Here is a 19,540-nt window from a genome sequence, read left to right as displayed (position 1 = left end):
TTATGTTCCCTCCAGACGGGATGAAAACATCATGCATCAAGGTCTTTACACGGGCGTCACAAAAGGCAAGAGACCTGCTCGCCCTCCGCTTCTGCAAGGTCAGAGCCACATAAGCACAGTAGAGGGTAAGCCAAGCTCCCATGGTCACCATGTGACACATCGCCCGTGACAAAAGTGTGGTAGCTGTTGTAATTTGAAAGGATTAAGAGAGAAGGGGTGGAGTTTAGTCTGTCAATCAGGTGGCAGCTAGACGACCTCATTTGACGGTGTGAAGAAGATAAATAGCTCGCTTGAGGTGGGATGGGAGACATTCTTGTTGACAAGCCACATGGAGGCAGTGTGATGGCAGCCAGAGCCTCAGAGCTGGAGAAGCCACATGGAGACCCAGTGCTGAGATGCCCACACCACCACTGGATCCACAAGACTTTCCATCTACTGTCCTGTGATCATCCTGAATTCAGCATCATTGCATGTGTTTTGTGAGTCTGTAGAGGAATTTATAGATTGGTGTTGGACATATAGTCTAATATCGGACTTATGGACTTGATCTGGACTGGGCAGGGATGTTTTCTCAATATTCAATTGCTCTTGTATATAAAGCATTTTTTTTACAAATATGAGTGTCTATGAATTTGTTTCTCTAGTCTACTCAGACTAACACAAAAAAGGCTGCTCTATTCTCACCTAACACAGCCTACAAGCAAGTCTCGAAAGGACCAACAGTTTTCAGGTAAGTTAACTACACCCCAAACCGAGTTTGAGAACCCTGGAGCAACACGACCACCACTACCCTCCATGAGGTGAACTATACATTGCATGGCATCCAAAAAAAAAACAAACAACAACTAACTGCGAGACACACAAAGGAGGCGGGAAAAATGGCTCTCAAAGAGGAGAGCGTTTAGTGACAATAAACAGGCCCAGATGTGACACAAGTGGTGGAATGAATAACACCTTAGAAGCTGTTATAACTATATTTTATATATTCAAGAAGGTAGAAGGTTATTGATTATGCATGAAAGGCAGAAAAATATCTATTTTATAATTGATATACATCTTTTATTTTATATATTCAAGATTGTACATGAAAGACAGAAAAAAGATTCATGTAAAATTTCAGATAAAAATTTCCTGGAAGTGGTGAACAGTGCAGAAGTTGCCAAGTGAATCTGAAGATGTAACGATAGAAACCGTACCAAATGGACAAGAGGAAAAGGGGGGAAAACAAGTGGGGAGTGTCCGTGAGCTGTGGCCCCTCCAGGTGGCTGAAATGCTTGATCAGAAGCCCCCAAAGGGTGGGGCAGACAAAAAGTACTTGGAGAAATAGTGGCTTAAAAATGTCCAAATTTGATGAAAGCTAAGAACCGAGAGATTACAGAAGAAAAAAGCACATACAAATATGAAGAAGACTAGATGGAGGCATTGCAAAAGCACCGGGACGGAAAGACTCAGCTGTGAAAAGAGGCACAAAGATACAGAAAACTGCGGCCGTCTTCTCAGAAACACGATTGTGAAGCACAATCTTTAAAATACTGAAAATGTTGAAGACAATGGGTGGGGGGCGGGGAACCTTCAACCAAGAATTCTATACCCAGTGGAATCTCTTTGAAACTGAAGAGGAAGATAAAATTTTCTGACACCTTTATGTTGGACTAGAACCAAACACTCCCCAGTTCTGTGCCATCCGCACCATCATTCCTGGGTTCTCCTGGGTTGGAGCCCCCGTTGCAGCTCTGTGCCAATCCATCACATCGGGGGCTTCCTCTTTTTAAAACAGACTCTGTTCTCTGTCGAGCGTGGGGTCCTTCTCCAGGGACCAACCCCTCTTGATGACTTGTCCAAAGTACCTGAGACGAAGTCTCACCACCTTCTCTTCTAAGGAACAGTCAGGCTCTGCTTCTTCCAAAACCACCGTTCCTGGCATGCTCAGTAATCTTTGGAAACATCTTAATTCAGTTCTTCTCTGGTCTTCCTTATTCATTGGTGTTACTATGGGCCATCAAGTTGTTTCCAACTCATCGCGACCCTATGTACAACCGAAGGACACACCACCTGCTCCGCCCTTACTATTGCACAACAGGCGCATGTAAAATGCATACAAGGTGGTTGAACGTGGCATGGCTCGGCCCAGGCACACCTTACTCCCAGTGTGACATAATTTCTAGCTAACGCTTTAAAGAGGTCTTTTGCAGTAGATTTGTCCGATGCAATGCATCCGTTGGTTTCCTGACTGCTGCTTCCATGTGAATTGGTGGCGGATCCAAGGAAAATGAAATTCTTGGCAATTTCAACCTTTTCTGTTTCTGACGTGTACTGGCGCAGGTGCGTGAGGATTTCTGTTTTCTCTCTGTTGAGTGGCTATGAGTTGAAATTGACTCGATGGCAATGACGTACACTGAGCGGCAATACATACTGAAGACTTTGATCTTCACTAGTAAATTCTTTAAGACCTCTGCACTCTCAGCAAGCAAGGTTGTGTCATCTGCAGGTTGAGGTTGTTAACGAGCTTGTCTCCAATCCTGATGCTGCCTTCTTCACATAATCTAACTTCTCACATTATTTGCTCAGTGTACAAATTGATAAGTTTGATGAGAGAATCCAACCCTAATGCACACCTTTCCTGATTAAAAAAATCATTTTATTGGGGGCTTGTACAATTCTTATCACAAGCCATCCATCCATCCATGTGTCAAGCACATTTGTACATTTGTTGCCATCATCATTCTCAAAACATTTGCTTTCTACTTGAGCCCTTAATATCAGCTCCTCATTTCCCCTCCCTCCCTGCTCCCACCTCCCATATACACCCTTGATAATTTATAAATTATTATTATTTTGTCATATATTACACTGTCCGATGTTTCCCTTCACCCACTTTTCTGTTGTCCATCCCCCAGGGAGGAGGTCATATGTAGATTCTTGTAATCGGTTCCCCTCTCTACTCCACCTTCCCTCCACCCTCCAGGTATTGCCACTCTCACCACTGGTCCCAAAGAAGTCATCTGTCTTGGATTCCCCGTGTTTCCAGTTCCTATCTGTACCAATGCACATCTTCTGGTCTAGCCAGATTTGTAAGGTAGAATTGGGATCATGATGGTGGGGGGAGGAAGCATTTAAGAACTAGAGGAAAGTTGTATGTTTCATCATTGCTACCCTGCACCCTGACTGGCTCGTCTCCTGCCCATGACCCTTCAGTAAGGGAGTATCCAGTTGCCTACAGATGGGTTTTGGGTCTCCACTCTGCACCCACCCTCATTTACAATGATATGATTTTTTTGTTCTTTGATGCCTGATACCTGATCCCTTCAACACCTCATGATCGTACAACCTCGTGTGCTTCTTCCATGTGGGCTTTGTTGCTTCTCAGCTAGATGGCTGCTTGTTTACCTGCAAGCCTTTAAGACCCCAGACGCTATCACTTTTGATAGCTGGGCACCATCAGCTTTCTTCACCACATTTGCTTATGCACCCGTTTGTCTTCAGCGATGGTGTCAGGAGGGTGTGCATCATGGAATGCCAATTTAATGGAACAACGTGTTCTTGCATCGAGGGAGTACTTGAGTGGAGGCCCAATGCAGAGACTAATTCTTCTTGGTATAGTTGACTCTCCATATTCCTTCCACCTTCTTTTGCTGCTTCCTGATATGTTTAATGTTTCACCCCGAGAATCCCTCAATATTGTAACTGTCCTCTCAAGCTGACCTTTGAAATTTTCTTTTCAGCATCTTTACCTCTTCATCTCTTCTATTTGCTTTCGCTACTCTATGTTCAAGAGCAAGCTTCAGCGTCTGGTCTGACATCCACTTTGACCTTTCCTGCTGCTGTAAATAAACTTGTATGCCTCTAAAGAATCTAAATCCACGCTCAGTTTTCCCTTACCTCCTTTTTCAGCCACTCGGACTCGTGCTTGGATCTGAGGGGGACTCGGGAGGGTTGTGAAGGCTGTGAGCCCTCGCGTGCGCCTTTAAACGTTTTGACTGTATTTATTTTGTTTTCTAAAGAAAAACGTGTTCTGCGTGACTGCACAGCCCATCTCATCCAATGAAATCAGAGATACCACACTGTTAAACCATCGTAAATGGTTTTCCCTCATCCCATTCTTCCGCCCTCCTTCCCTCTCCGTGCCTGCACCCTGATCGCTGACCTCCGTGTAGTCTTCAAAGGTGTATCCTTTCCTTTTCGTACACAGTAATGCCATTAAATATCTGTCCCTCGAAGACTGACTAACTTTGCCAAGGATACTGTTCTCTATTTGGTCCATGCCTTGCTGTGCTCAAGAGCCGCCACTTAACATAAGTTTCATTGATGCATACCATTCCATTGTAGGAATGTACCAGGGGTGTATTTCCTGGTTTTGAAATGACATTTTACTTTCTGGATGTAGGATTTCATCCCACCTGGCCTTTAGTCATTAGTGCTCAATGCATCAGATCTGTTCTTGAGACGGTCTCTTAAATTTGGATGTGATATGCTCCAGGTTGTATATTTGGCTCTTATAGCTTTGTTTTAATTTTCTCCATCTTTAACTTGAATTTGCTTATGAGCAATTGATAATTTATTCAAAAGTTAGCCTTGGTCTTGTTTTGGCTGATGGTACTGAAGTTCTCCCTGGTCTCTTCCCACAGATGTAGTCAACTGATTCTTGTGTATTCCATTGGCCAAGGCCGTGAATGTGTCTGCTGTCCACGTTGTGGAAAAGGTCTTTGCAGCGAAGTCACTGGTCCTGCAAAATCTGTGACGCAGCCTCCAGCTTGCTTTCTGTCACCCAGGCCATAGTTTCCAACTACTGGTCCTCTTTGTTTCTAACTTCTGCATTTCACTCGCCAGTAATTATCGATGTATTTTGATACCATGTGTGGTAGGCTTCTTCCATCAATCACTGTCTTTAGCGGTTGGTGAGTAAAATCGAATAGAGTTCTATCAGCTGGTCTTCCTTATAGGCATGTGGATATTATTCTATAACAGACAAGATTTCAGCTGCAGATAGGTCTTGAAGGGTTCTTTTGGAGGATGAATGTGACCCCTTTTGAATCTGTCAAAGCGGCAGAGACAATCCAGTTCAGCTCACTAATATTTAGGAGATCTACCTTTATGTGTGCCATTCCATCTTTGAAGACGCCCCTTGTGGGAGCATAGAAGGAGTGCTAGGGGTACAGTCCAGGTTCAAACCATCACAGCCCCATGGGAGATGACGAGGCTCTCCACTCCAGGGAAGGCGCACAGTCTGGACAACCCTTTAGTTAGAATCAGGTAACCGTAGTTGTTGCCCACACCTCAGCACACGTGGTAACCACCGGACCCGCTGATGCACACAACTGACCGCACAGACCCCTTCCCGTCAGTGGCTCACTCCAGAGGGGAAGCCAGAGGAGGGCCAGCGACGGCATGGAGGCCACTCACCCCGTGACTGATGCTCACGAGACGTGCTTGCCATGCAGCTCAGCCCGTGGGCAGCAGGTGGACTGTGGTCAGTGGTGGCGGGGGTGCTCTTGGCTTGCCTTGCCCTGGCTAGTGTGGATGGCAGGTGGTCTCACTTTGCCCTGCCCCGTCAGTGCTGACAGGACGAGGGCCGCTCCTCTCTGGGCGCTCAGAGAGTGTCAGTTGCCTCCAGCACCAATCCCATGACAGATGGGACAGCTCTTTTTGTTGAAAAGGATGACAGTGACCAGTGGCCAACAATGACCATGGAGCAGGAGAGGTGGAATGAAACTTCGGGCGAATCTGGAGGAATTCTTGGTCTCCTGGAAGGCGGGAGTGGGTGGTGGGGGGCGGTTGGAGGAGGTGCTCCCGAGCTCTGTTCTCATTTCCCTGGGAGCCATGCTAACAGCTGTTCTGGACAAAGAATCCAACCACACGACTTACAGCTGAAGATGAGACAATCATTCGATAAAACCTCTTGAAGCGCTCAGATGATAAGCACTGCACATTCTTTCAGAACAGACTGTTCAATGTCACAGTGGTGAAATGAGCACTCTGCTTCTGTGTCTGGGAGGTGTAGGTTGAGGCAGAGGCTTGTTGGTCTGAATTGGTAGGATTATGGTATTAACTTAGAGAGATAGCGTTAGAATGAATATTCTCTGCATTTTGATGTAAGTTTATAATTCAGTAAAATGAATTAACTTAAAGCATACGATGAAACACATAGCTACCCTCAAAGGGCTTTCCTAGGGAATCCAACATCCATGCACAGGGTCCCCACATGGATTAAGCCTCGGGTGAATTTCCTGCGACCCCAGTCCAGGGATGGGAAGAGCCTTCCTACCGGGCAGGAGCATTGCAAAGTCGATCATGGTAGATATCAACTCAAAACCCAAACTCACTGCCATTAAATCAGTGTCGACACATGGCACCCTGTGGGTTCCTGAGACTGTCTCTGTTTGTGGGAGTCGAGAGTCCAGTCCTCTTTGTGAGCTCGTGCTAATGCGGAGTCCTTCGACCACGGAACTGCATGGTAGATGCTGTTGGGCTAAAATGTCTGATCATCTGAGCTCCCCTCTGAGCCGTTTAAGGGCTGTGTCAGTAAAACCAGCAAACGAAAGTGAAGGGTGAATCCCTCTGACCCGGACCAGAGAACGAGTCAGAAAGGGAGCATTGTAAAGTGGAGTGCTGCAGAGGCAATTAGGTGGAAATGTAGTACCTTATCTCTGATCTGCCTTTTGCTCCATTTAAAATTTATTACAGTTGTTAATGTTTTCTGCTTTCTTTTCAATTGAGGTTTCACTTTGTCATTGTTGTTTGTTTTTGTTTCATATTCTTTTCTGTATATGAAATTCCGAATATGCAGCTCTAAGAGACTATGACTAGACTGACGATTTCCTTGGAGCCTGGTCGGGGAGGGGGGTGGGTGGGTGGGAATGGGGAGATCACATTACTCCTTAGAGGCCAGGAGAAAGAGACAAGACTTTGTCTCAGGTACTTTGGACATGTTGTCAGGAGAGATCAGTGTTTGGACCTCAAGTTTGGTCAAGGGGAAGGGCAGCGACAAAGAGGCAGACCCTCAATGAGATGGACGGACACGATGGCTGCAACCACGGGCTCAGCCTAAGGACAGTTGTGAGGATGGTGCAGGACGGAGCAGTGTTCCATTCTGCTGTACATCAGGTCGCTATGAGTCTGAACCGATTGGACGGCACCGAACAACAACAACAACAACAACAACAACAACAACAACAACAACAACAACAACAACTGTGAGAAAGAAGAAAACGCTCTAAATTTGATTATAGCACTGTTTGTACAACTCGACTTCAAATGATTGAACTATCAATTTATGAACTGTGAATTACATGTCAATAAAACTACTTTTTAAAAGAAGAACAAGCATCAAGTAAACCCAGCTGTTTTGTGAGCATACTCCTGAGTCTGCACATCAGAAAGGTCCTGGAGGCTGCCCAGTGGGGAGCCGTCCACTAAGGTCCCTCCTAGGTAACCCAGGGGTCACTGAGAAAGGGGGGCGGGGCCTGGTCTTGGGCTAAATGGAGATTGTAGGTCTTAATTCCCAGAGATGAGGGGGTCCCCCAAGCCAGCTTGGGGTGTTTCAGGTGGAAAGAGAGAGCAGGAGAAGACAGACGCCCTGCATGAGCTTAGCAGGGTGGAAGTAGAAGGTGCAGTGTGAGTCTAGTCTGTGAAACTCCGCCAGGGTGGCTATTGTAAGTGACGATTTTATAACGTGTGAAGTGCTTGTCTACGTTTACTTGGATGTGAACTCTCTCTCTCTGAAGGCTGCTGCAATTACTCAGAGGCAAAACAGATTCTGCCCTGTCTGGGTGGGAGCGGGACGCCGGGAGGGTTGAAGCTATTCAGAGCGAGTCAGGTCTGGTCACCCAATTCTGGGCAGTAGTTGTGCTCGTCACACGGTCGACCATAGCCCACAAGAAGAAACAGATTTTGTGTTCCATCTGGTGATTTATGACGCAAGCAGTCTGTTTGGCTGGCTCTAAGATGGAAGGAGACTGTTAGGGAGAAACAAGGGACACTTCCACTCGGTCGGTATCTAATTAGGGATCATAGGCAGTATTCAAATAGGGGTCATAGCCCACTGTTGTGGTGTCATTGCATTTGCTCTGACCATAGTGGCCCTATGCATGACAGAACAAGACGGTGCCCGGGCCTGCACCAGCCTCACACTCGTTCCTGTGTCTGAGCCCATCGATGCAGCCACTGGGCCAGGACATCTCGTCCAGAGCCTGCCCTTTTGTGCCACCCCTCCGCTTTACCAAGCCTGAAGTCTTTCTGCAGGAACTAGTCTCTCCTGAAATCAACCCCACCCCATTCCAGCCCCACTCGCAGGTCCTAAATTACTATTTAGGTAGTAGAATTAAGTGCTCTCAAGAGGGGCATTGCCTGACTGGATTTCCCGAGCCCACATCTAAGGCAGGGAGTACTGCTTGTTTCTTTATATTTTCAGTAAAACGTGTGCTCTCTCCGTTGGGATATGGAGGGCACCCATGCGGCACCAGTCACACCAGCTCCTGGGCCCTGAGAACTAGGGGCCTTTGCTGTCCAACAAGGACTGTCGTCCCAGAGGGTAGAGGCCAGTTTCCTGGTGGGCTCAAAGGGAATGGATGCAACATCAGCATTTCCAGCAGCCCTGGTAGCTTCGTGGGTTATGTGTTTGGCTGCCAGCCACACAGTCGGGAGTTTGAGACCACCTGTCCCTCCCTGGGAGGAAGATGAGGCTTTCTGCTTCCAGGAAGAGGGACAGTCCCCAGCACCCACCGAAGCTGTTCTGCCCTGCCCTGTAGGGGCGCCACGAGTCCGAGTCGACTAGAGGGCAGGGGGTGAGAGCTTAAGCGCCTTGCCAAGGGAACACACGGGGAGAAAGAGGAATGCAGATCGGTTTTAGGTCTCACACCAACACAGCCAGAGTCGTTCAGCTTCACCAGCAATGAGAGGTCTCCCCGAGCACTATGGTCCTTTGAAACTCAGGCACATGGGCTCACACTGACCACGGCAACTCCACGCATCAGACAGGAAGCAGCTGCTTCATGCTCCAGGAGGTGGGGCGGGCACATGCCAGGAAAGGGGGCGAGGAAGGCACGCAGCCAGTGTCACGGTCGTGCGCACGCAGGGATGTGGAATGTAGCCTGTGTGCTGTGTGCGTTCTCAGCAGCCGCCGCCAGTACTGGCCAGAATGGCAGTTACTTAATCCTCTGCTGTGCAGGAGCATCCTCAGGATGCGGGGAGACAACGGGCTTTCCTGAGCCTTCAGAAATCACAGCCAGGCTTGTCCAGTGAGGGGCCAGCCCAAGTCCTGAGGGGAAGCCATCAGTCTCGGGAGAACTGAGGGCCCAGGGGAGAGTCGGGCCCATGGCACCTGAGTTCCAGAACCTGGTCTCTCCCTGGGAGCCGGTGCTCCTGGGAATGATGATTCTGGACATGCACTGTGGTGGCTTGCAGGACCCTGAAGGTGCAGCCAAGGGCTGCCCGAGGTCAGCGAGAGCTGGGGGCGAGGCAGGGGCAGATGCTTGCTCAGAGCCGCTCAGGAACCAGCATGCCAACTGCCTGGTCTCGGCCCAGCTCCAGAGCTGGACGGTAGGTGGGCTGCTGCTGCAGACTGAAGCCCCCAGCCCTAGGAAAAGAGCACCCCTTTGTTCCTAGGAGAGGCGGGTGCGTATGCGCCTGTGCATGCCTACCCGTGAAGTGTGCATTGTACATGTATGCAGCTCTGTGCATGTGTGCAATGGTGTGTGCAAGCATTGAGCATACATGCTTGTATGTGGGTTTGCACAGGATCACACATGTACTCATGCTTACACATGCATCCACACACGTGCATTTGCACACATGGTTGTACACATGTGCATATCTATATTTCTGTGCATGGTCTGTATATGTGTGCAATATGTATTTCTGTCTGTGCATGGTCTGTCCATGTGTGCAGATATGTGCGGCTGATGGATTTGAACTGCTGACCTTGCAATTAGCAGACCAACTCCCAGCCCATGAAGCAAGTGACGTCCCTATTTTGAACTTCATATAAATGCAATTAGACTGTCATTTTACATAACTTATAAGAATAAACCTCAGCACCCAATGGAGAGGAAGTCAGATCAAGAAAATGGTTCCTGAAATCACCAACCGCAAGCCCTCTACAAGTAAAACCACGTGCCAAGAGGCAGCAAGAGAAACGCGCAAAAGAAACACTTGTTGACGAGCGAGGCCCTGGCCCCGTGCTTCTCGCGGTAATTAGACGTTTCTGCAGGAGCGCTCTGTTCCCTGCCAGCTGACTTCTGCATGGGTGTACCCAGTCCCGCCCATGGTGGGAAACTGCAACTATTAACAAGGATCAGTTTGTCTGTTACTCTGCCTTTCCAAGGAAAAGAGAGCGGCCTATGAAGCAACTTGACAATTCCCCTTTCTTTTAATTAGGCTCCGACGTGCTTTCCCGTGAAGCAGGACAACACGCATAATGATTAAGCAACTCTAATTGCAGTTCTAGTTTCTGATCTCACTGAGGCCCAACTGTCAGATCTTTGTGGATGGCGCAGAATGACTCAGATCAGAGTCCCAGGGAGGCTGAAGCAGCCCAGAAGGAACCGTGGAGTTTGCTAATTGGGCTGGGCGGCCAGGGAAGAGCCGGTCAGACGGGCACAAACCCCGCTAGACTCAGGCCCGCGGGATGGGAGGGGTCGGTGGTTGGAGGCCGTCCATCAGGTGCCCGCCCTTGAGGGAGGGGGAGACTAAGAAGATGCGGTTCTGAGACACATCATCCCACCTTCCTAAGGACTCCTGCCCTTTTTCCTATGCAACCAGCCAAACCTCCAGCCCTCGACGGTCGTTCCTCGGGGATGATGGGCAGGTAACCAGTGCCTCGTTTTCATTCTCTGGGCAACGGTTCAGCTCCTCGACTTCTACCCTCTAACGGTGTAAGTCTCCGTAGCTCCTCCGGGTGGTCTTGCACGGCTCCACGGGGCAGTGAAGCAAGGCCACACATCCTGCGAGTGGCCAGTTGCCCCAAAGGGACTCCGAATGGTACTTAAAATGTGCTGTCCAGGATGTGCTGGTGTTTGCAGGGGGGGGGGGTGGGCTACTGCTCGAGTGGGAGGGGAGCCCCCACTGGCCAGGAGAGCTCGGAGGAGCAGACTCAGAGAGAACTTCAGGGCCCCCCGGCTGGCTGTTGTCTCGGCCGTCAACACGCTAAACAAGGTGTGCAACCTGCTTCCTGCCTTAGTGTCCCAGCTGGACACATTCCAGCAAAGATGAGCAGAGATTCCTTCCTATTGTTGGGGCAATCAGCAAACTCTGCAGAAGAACATCTCCCCTCCACCCCCCTCCACCGGCCCCTCACCCTGCCTAGTGCCTCTGAGCCCAATTAGAATGTCCCTTAGGATAGCTGCCTCCCTGGCTCCTCTGCGCAGGCTCTAACGAGCACTCAGTGCTGAACTTGGGAGGCGCTTGTGCACGTTCCTGGCCAAGCTCACCACAACTAGAGCCAACAAGAGCGAGGGGACTCTTACTGAAGGCCGTGCGAACAGCAGTCTCCCACCCCACCTGTCTGTCCTTCTGTTTGTCCAAGGGGAGTGCTGGGCTGTTGCTGTGACCCTGGAGGGTCACCCAGGGTGGACAGGCTTCAACAGCTTCCCGACTCAGAAGGAGGAAATGCCTGGTGATCTCGGCCTGGAATCTGCCCAGCCAGAGCCCCCGGGGCACACCAGTTTCCTAGGACAACGTGGCCGGAGTTTCACTGGGAATGCTGTAGCCTTCCCAGCTGCTCTGGGATTCCAGCTCTTTCCCAGAATCCACAGTGGGCCCTGCATCCAGATGGAAGGAGTAGCCATGGCACCACAGCTTTGTGGCCTGGGGCAGTCTGGAGCGACTTCGTGACCAGGAGATGCAGAGTTCTACCGGGTGGCTTGGGGGTGAACTGGGGGTTCAGGCAGGTTGGGGGTCTGTGAGCTGTGAGGTGGGCTCACCTGGCGCCCCCACAGCCTGAACCTGCGTGTGGTGATGCCTGAGACTGGATATGCAGGTCTCCCTGGGAAGTCCCGAGGGACACAGGCAGAGAGACCACAGCCGGCTGCCCACTCAGCCAGGCCAGCAAGCCCTGCCCGACGTGACTGGTGAACCCAGGCTCCGCAAGCCCCTCTCTGTAGGAGGGAGGCTGTCTTGTTCTGAGGTATCTTGGGCAGTAACCCCGTACACAAGTGGATCAGATGCGGTCCCCGGAAGTTTTCACTGGTTGTTTGGGAGTGCATCACCGGGCAGAAGCCCGTGGCGTCCCAGCAACATGACAAGCCTTGCCTGCATACCTGGGGCTCCCTGATGGGCTGGGGACAGAGCTGGCCCTCTCGTGCTTCTGCACTCCTCAGGACTGGAGCCCTGGTTCAGGTGTCAGGGGCAAACATCCCGAGGGCTGGATGCTGTGGGGATCCCGTGGTTCTGCTAAGGACACCAGGAGCATAGTGCGGATGCCTTAGACTGCTGACCACTGGTCTGGGGGTGAACTGGGGTCAGAAGTCCAAGCCCATCAGCCCCTTGATGGGACACAGATAAGCCTGTCTGCTCCTGTAAAGAATTGCAGTCCCACAAACCCACGGGGCAGTTCTACTCTGCCCTACAGGGTCACGATGAGTTTTCCCTTTGGCCTTGGGGCCACGGACGGATCCTTCCGACCACTGGGCGATGAGGGAGGGGAAGAGATGAAGAAGCACACCAGGCCACGGGGGACGCTGCAGCCTGTAAGCAATCTCGCTTCGGGCCCTCGGTGCTGGGCACTCTCCCTTCTGCTCTGGCCGGCTCTCCCAGGGCCAGGCCGACAGTAACAAGCCGGTGGTCACATTGAAAGGTCCAGGCAGAGTTCCAACAGGGAGTGCCCAGCCAGAGGGAGGCTTGGAGGAGGCTCCTGCCTGTGGCAAAGCCCTGCCAAGACTGCGCATTGAGAACTCTCCTTCTCGATGACTGGCCGGTGTGGTGGTCGGAACAGGGTCTGGGCAGGTCCCCCTTTGTGGAGTGAGGTGGTCGAGTCCGCCCTAGGAGGTCTCAGTATAGCAAGCCCCGGGCACAGCCTTCTCTTCCCTCCACCCCGACCTCTGGGGAGGAAAATGTGCACAACCCTGGAGGACAGGGCTTCTGGAATTCCCCCAAATCCGGCCTCAGGAAGATTCCACACTCAAACAGAGGTTATGGGCGCTGGCGTGGAAGGACAAAAGCACTCCGGGGACAGCCCAGCCTGACAGGCTACAGGGGCTGACTCCCTTTAGTTACAGCAGCGGAGCTCTGGTCCGGCACCCCTGGTCCGTGAGGCAGTGCCCCATGCAGACTGCGGAGCAGTGCTTGCGTTTCAGGGGTGTTGGTGACGGCGGGCGACCTGTGCAGAGCTTCCTGTGTCTCTGAGCCTGGGGGGGCTGTTACCCAGAGTGCCAAGGGGAAATTCTTCCCCAAACCTGACAACCATCATCCAGTCAGACCAGGGGGAGGGAGGGGCGTGCTACCGAGAACTAGAACCGAAAGCAACCCTGAGCGTCATCACCAGCAAACACCGGATGGATATTTAAGCTGCTCGCAGCACGGCCAGTGGGCTGCACGGACCGTGTCACCGATCATGCTGGCACCCGGGAGCGAGCACCTTGGGCTGAGAGCCATGCCACAAAACCTCCATGCAGCCTCCGCACAGGCCTCCTCTCTCTGCAGGACGTGTCCCACGTGGCCACGCACACGCCTATGCACGTTGGGTGTGTGGCCCACCACTGTCTCTTCTCCTCTCCTTCGAGCAGAGAAACAGGAGGGCTCTCTGTGGGAGCAGGGTAGATTTTATGAGAATTTGGATTTACTGATGCACTACCTGTCTCACAGCAGGTATTACTGCAGGCTTATGGGTGCGACTAGTGGGTTTGACACGCTGAGGTGGTGACTAGAAGCATCCCCCATCCCCTGTGAACCCCACTGTGCCATGGGGGCCCTGTCCACGGAGGCCAGTGTGGGGTGATAAAATCACAGCCATTTAGCTTCTGGTGGATGTCTTCTATGGTCCTGGAGGGGCAGCCGTATTCAAGCCCTGCCTCTCCCCATAGTGGTCATAGTGGTACCTTGATTGGCTGGACCACCCAGACCGCTTGGCTCCCACTCAAACCAGCAGGGCCTCCCCACCCTGGGCACCCTCTCAGTATACATGGAGCACCCAGATGGTGGGGGGCAATTGTAGGAATGTCAAACTTCATGTGGTCACCATCCAAGATTACAGTGATACATTACACCATCCTTTGACTTTTTATGCCCCCATGAGCCCAGGTTATGGGGTATGCATAGTCTGCTAATGGCCTTCACAGCGGTGCCCGGTGGCGGCCCAGCTGTCAAGGGTGTATCTCACTGGGACCTCGGCGCAGGCGAGTCACGTAGGGACACAGCAAAAGAGACCCTCCTCCAGGTTCGGATGGATCCCACAGACATCCCCTCTCCCGAGATGGCCTGATTGATTCAGGGGCCAGAACCCAGTTCCACAGGGCCAGGAGGCGGGGCCGAGGCGCTCAGACACTCACTGTCCCCTTGGCAGCGCAGCGGGCCCACACTCAGCTTGGCCTCGGAGCCTGGACGGTCCGTGTCGCCCACCACCACCTGGCTCACGGGCAGGTGGTCTTTGTAGGTCAGGAAGCCGGCATCCTTCCTCCTGAAGCGAAAGATGGGGAGAAGGGGAGGCAGGATTAGAAACGTGGCTTTTCTCAGGACCATTTAGGCCATGTAGTCACAGACACAGCGCCCTCTGAGGAGCGTCCAGGGCGTGTGTCACAGACTCAACGTCCACAGTTACTCAGACATTCACTGTTGAGGGTCCCAGGGAGCAAGGACTGTCGTCCCCACAGACAGGCTGCAGGGGTGGTGGGGGCGAGGAGGGCTATGCGGGGGGACATGCTGTCTGAGGCCCGAGTCCCACAAGCTGCCCTTGTCTCTCAGTAAGTTCGTCCTCGTGGCTCCCAAGGCCTCTCCCAGCCTGCTGGGCGCCGGCCAAGGAAGGGATGTGCCGGTTCCTTCAACTCTTGGCATTTACTGTGCCATCTGACACCTGCCCACCAGCCTCGGCAGGGGCTCGCTGCCTGTTCTGCACACAAGGAGGCACGGGCTCACAAGTTTCCCGGGGAGCCTTTTCGGCGCACCCACACTCACCAACTTCCACACCCCCTCGTGCTGCCCCGATATCATGTGGACCCAATAGTCCAATGCTATAAAGTCTGCAGACCTGAGCCTGTTTGGAAACGGGGTGCTGTTTGCTATGCTAATGCTGCTGGATCAGACTCAAGTGAGCTCAGCCTGGTCCTTCGGAAAAGCAGCAGAAGCCGAGACTCAGGGAGACAGACCGCTGGCAAGGATGGTCTACAAGCAAAGGACCCCAAGGTGGCCGACAGGCATGGACCCTCAGGGTCGGGTGGGGGCTGAGGCTCCAGGGCTACGAGCCAACAGGTTCCTTCTGTACCCCCATGAGCACCCTGTACCCCCACACTGCACTTCTTTCCCTAGGGAACAGGTCACGTTTTTAACCCCTGGCCTGGAGTGCTTGTTCCTGACTCTTGTGTATAGGGAATCAATAGGCGCCCCTCTGGGGCTGACTCTTCCTCCACCTCGTGACTCCATCCTGGCCTGGTGCTGCCGGCTCCTGATCTTCATGCACAGGGAATTCACACGCACTCCTCTGATCCCCGACCCCAAGCTCCATCCTGCTCAGTGTTCAAAACCCATCAGGGTAGAAGTGTGTGCCGTGTACAAGTACGACACCATAATGAAGACTAGCCCTTTCCTGTTGTTGCCTTTTGGGATGTTTCCAGTTAGGCTGCTGTGCACGGGCTCAGAGATGCGTGGTGCGTAAGCGCTCATCTGTGTGTGTGTGTGTGTGTATGCGCTGTGCAAGAGCGCTCCTTTCCCTTGGGCACCCCTGGAGGGCGCTGCTGGGTCTCGGAGGGCGTGCCGGCCCAGCTGTAGAGGGGCCCACATTCAGGCTTTCTCCAGTGATCAGGAGCAGCAAGCACAGCTCGCCGTCCCTGCCCCAAGGCCAACATGGCATAGCGCAGGCGCCTCTGACAGTGAGGCGAGGGGAACGAGCTGGAGGGAGGACATTTCGGAAACAAATATTTGGGTGTGACACTGCCAAAATTGGTAGGTGCCAGAGTGGTTACATAATTTCAGTCACCTTGACAATACATAAAAGTGTAGAGGTCAGGTAAACAAGTGGTTATCTAGCTGAGAAGCAACAAAGCCCACATGGAAGAAGCACACCAGCCTGTGATATAACAAGGTGTCGAAGGGATCAGATATTAGGCATCAAAGAACAAAAAGCCATATCATTGTGAATGAGGGGGAGTGCAGAGTGGGGACCCAAAACCCATCTGTAGGCAACTGGACATCCCCTCACAGAAGGGCGCGGGGAGGAGATGAGCCAGTCAGGGTGCAGTGTAGCAACAATAAAACATACAACTTTCTTCTAGTTCCTAAATACTTCCTCCTCCCCCCACTCCACTATCATGATCCCAATTCTACCTTACAAATCTGGCTAGACCAGAAGATGCACACTGGTACAGATAGGAACTGGAAACACAGGGAATCCAGGACAGATGATCCCTTCAGGACCAGTGGTGAGAGTGGCGGTATCAGGAGGGTGGAGGGAAGGTGGGGTAGAAAGGGAAAACTGATTATAAGGATCTACAGATAGCCTCCTTCTTGGGGACAGACAACAGAAAAGTGGGTGAAGGGAGACATCGGACAATGTAAGATATGATAAAATAATAATAATTTATAAATTATCAAGTATTCATGAGGGAGGGGAGAGTGTGGAGGGAGGGGAAAATGAGGATCTGATACCAAGGGCTCACGTAGAAACCAAATGTTTTGAGAATGATGATGGCAACAAGTGTACAACTGTGCTCGACACAATGGGTGGATGTGTGGTTTGTGACAGGAGTTGCACCAGCCCCCAATCCAATGATTTTAAAGAAGTGTAGGGGTCGAGCCCGTTGTTGCAGCCGCTGTGCCAACCCCCCTGGTCCAGGGCCTCCCTCTTCGATGTCCCTCTACTTTACCAAGCCCGATGCCCTTGTCTAGGGACCGGCCTCTCTGATAACATGTCTGAAGCAGGTGAGGCAAACTCTTGCCATCTTCACTTCAAAGGCACCTTCGGGCTAATTCGTTGGAGGAGTGGCCTGTCCTGGCTCTCCACGGGCCTTTCAATACGCTTCATTCACGCCGTAATTCAAACGCTGAAGCTGTTGGGTGGCTTTCATTTTTCAGTGTCTGGCTTCTACGTGCACATTGAGGCGATTGAAAATAACCTGGCTGGATCAGACACACCTTAGTTCTCAAAGTGCTTTCTTGCTCTGCAAAGTCATCTTGTGCAGCAGATTTGCCCCACAGAAGCTGCCATTGGACTTCCCGACTGCTGCTGCCCTGAGCATGGGCCTTGACCCCAAGGACAGAGGAACTCGAATCAACTCCTGTCATTCTCTGGTTATCACAGTGTTGTCTGTCGGTCTGCTATTGAGGCATCTTGTTCCCTTACACTGAATAGCAACCCATACAAACGGATTTGTTTGGTTTCCATCTGCAAACACTTCAAGCGCTCCCCGTTTCCATCAAGCAGGGTTGTGTCATCTGAACATCACAGGTTGTTAATAAGGTTCCTCCAATCCTTTCACATAATCCACATTTGCAGATTATTTGCTCAGCACACACACTGAATAAACACCGGGAAAGAACAGAGCCCTGAAGGATGCCTCTCCTGATATTAAGCAGCTCATGGTTTTCAACATGCTGAAAGGCCCTGTGGTGGCTTGCAGGTAGCTGCGAGGCTGGAGGTGCTCACACATACATGCTCCCATGAGCACAATGAAGAGTTTTGGAATGCCCATTCTTCAAACATCATCCAGAGGTCTTTATGCTCCACACAGTCAAATGCCTCTGGACAGCCAGTGAAACACAAGCAGACATCTTTCTGGTAGTCTCTGCTTTCACCCAAGGTTCACCCGACGTCGGCAGTGATATCCCTCTTGGCACACAACCTTTTGAGTTGTGTTTGGATTTCTGGTAATTCCCTGTGAGTTGACAGCTGCAACCAGTTTGGAAGGCTCTTACCAATATTTTATTGCATGTGATATTGATGCTGCTGCTGTTAGGGGCCATCAGGTCAGTTCTGACTCATCGAGACCCTGTCTGGTCCTGCTCCATCCTCACAAGTGTTTTTATGTTGGAGGCCATTGTTGCAGCCACTGTGTCAATCCATCTTGTGGACAGTCTTCCTCTTCTTCACTGCCCCTCTACTTTACCAAAAATGATGCCCATTTGCAGGGACTGGTCTCTCCTGACAACATGCCCAAAGTACATGAGATGAAGACTCCCCATTCTTATATCTACGGAGAATGCTGGCTGAACGTATGCCAAGAAAGATTTGTTAATTCTTTTGGCAGTCCATGGTACTTTCAATATTCTTCACCAGTACCATAATTCAATTGCATCAATTCTCCTTTGGTCTTCCTTATTCAGTGTGGAAAGTAAAAAAGTGTGACTTGGCGATGGGGATGCCATCTTGCCACACATGTCTCCATCCTGCTGCCCTTATTTTCAAGGCGGAACTCTCCTTTCTGCCCCACCCCTTTCTGTGCTCCTCCTGTTCACCTCTATAAGAATTCTTAGGCATGAGTCAACATGTTAAAATGGCACAGAACACCCACCAGTTTCATCCACATTGTGTTCATTCTCAGTCTTCATTCAGAATCTGTCCTTCTTATTCCCACCTGTTACACCTGTCACTTTTCCAAACTAGTTAATAGTAGGGGTGTCCCATGTCTTCGTCCTCCATGAAGACAAGGAAGGACCACATTTCACTCACAGAAGAGAGAAAATCCTTGTGTTTTCCAGGATCTGGGAATTCTGTTCAACTGCTTCCATTTGCAATTATAATATTCTAGTAATTACAACATTTAAAAAAATCATAAAGTGTCATCTCAAGGACAGTTTTCCAAATTTCTGGAAATGTCTGTTTGCTTCTACATTCAGAAGACACATTGATGTTACTGATCCCTGTAAATCTCAGTGTCTTTTCTCTAAATTCTTTTTGCCTTCTGACGGGCATCCCCAGAAATGCTAAGCTTTCTCTAGAACAAGTACTCAAAACGTATGCGGCCAGCTGACCTTTCTTGGAAAACAAACAAAACAAGCAAATGCCCTTGTGGTAATGAAAACTTTCGTGCTCTAGTCCATAATTCAGAATAAAGTGTGGGTATCTGCTTTTGCAGCCCCCAAGGATGATTCCTGGGCCCCCATGGGGTGGTATCATCCGCTCTGGGACACGTGGCTGAGCAGTATCAAGTAGGAGCCTGAAAAGGACTGAAGAGAAATCAAGAAATCAAAACCAGGGACAACAGACCCTAAGTGATAAAATACCAAGGAATAAACCTAACCAAGGACAGAGAACTCATACACCAGGAAAGTCATAAGACACTACTACAAAACAAGAACAAACCAACCAACACTAACATGTCTACATAAGTGGATATACAGTCCATGCTCATGGATTGGAAGACTTCACATCGGTCCTGGTGGACAACCTGTGGGTGGACCATTG

At 50.9% G+C, this 19,540-nt stretch overlaps 1 protein-coding gene across 1 annotated transcript in view; it reads right to left on the bottom strand.

Annotated features, from left to right (window-relative positions):
* Window positions 1-19,540, bottom strand: part of CNTNAP2 (contactin associated protein 2) — a 973,876-nt gene that overhangs the window by 138,485 nt on the left and 815,851 nt on the right. The window contains exon 15 of the mRNA XM_075557443.1: window positions 14,478-14,605. Coding sequence (XP_075413558.1) covers window positions 14,478-14,605 — 128 coding nt within the window. The remainder of the gene's footprint in view (window positions 1-14,477; window positions 14,606-19,540) is intronic.

The sequence above is a fragment of the Tenrec ecaudatus genome, chromosome 9 (genome assembly GCF_050624435.1).
Source record: "Tenrec ecaudatus isolate mTenEca1 chromosome 9, mTenEca1.hap1, whole genome shotgun sequence".
NCBI lineage: Eukaryota > Metazoa > Chordata > Mammalia > Afrosoricida > Tenrecidae > Tenrec > Tenrec ecaudatus.
The sequence above is the reverse complement of the archived record's forward strand: the minus strand, read 5'-3'. Positions and strand labels throughout refer to the sequence as shown.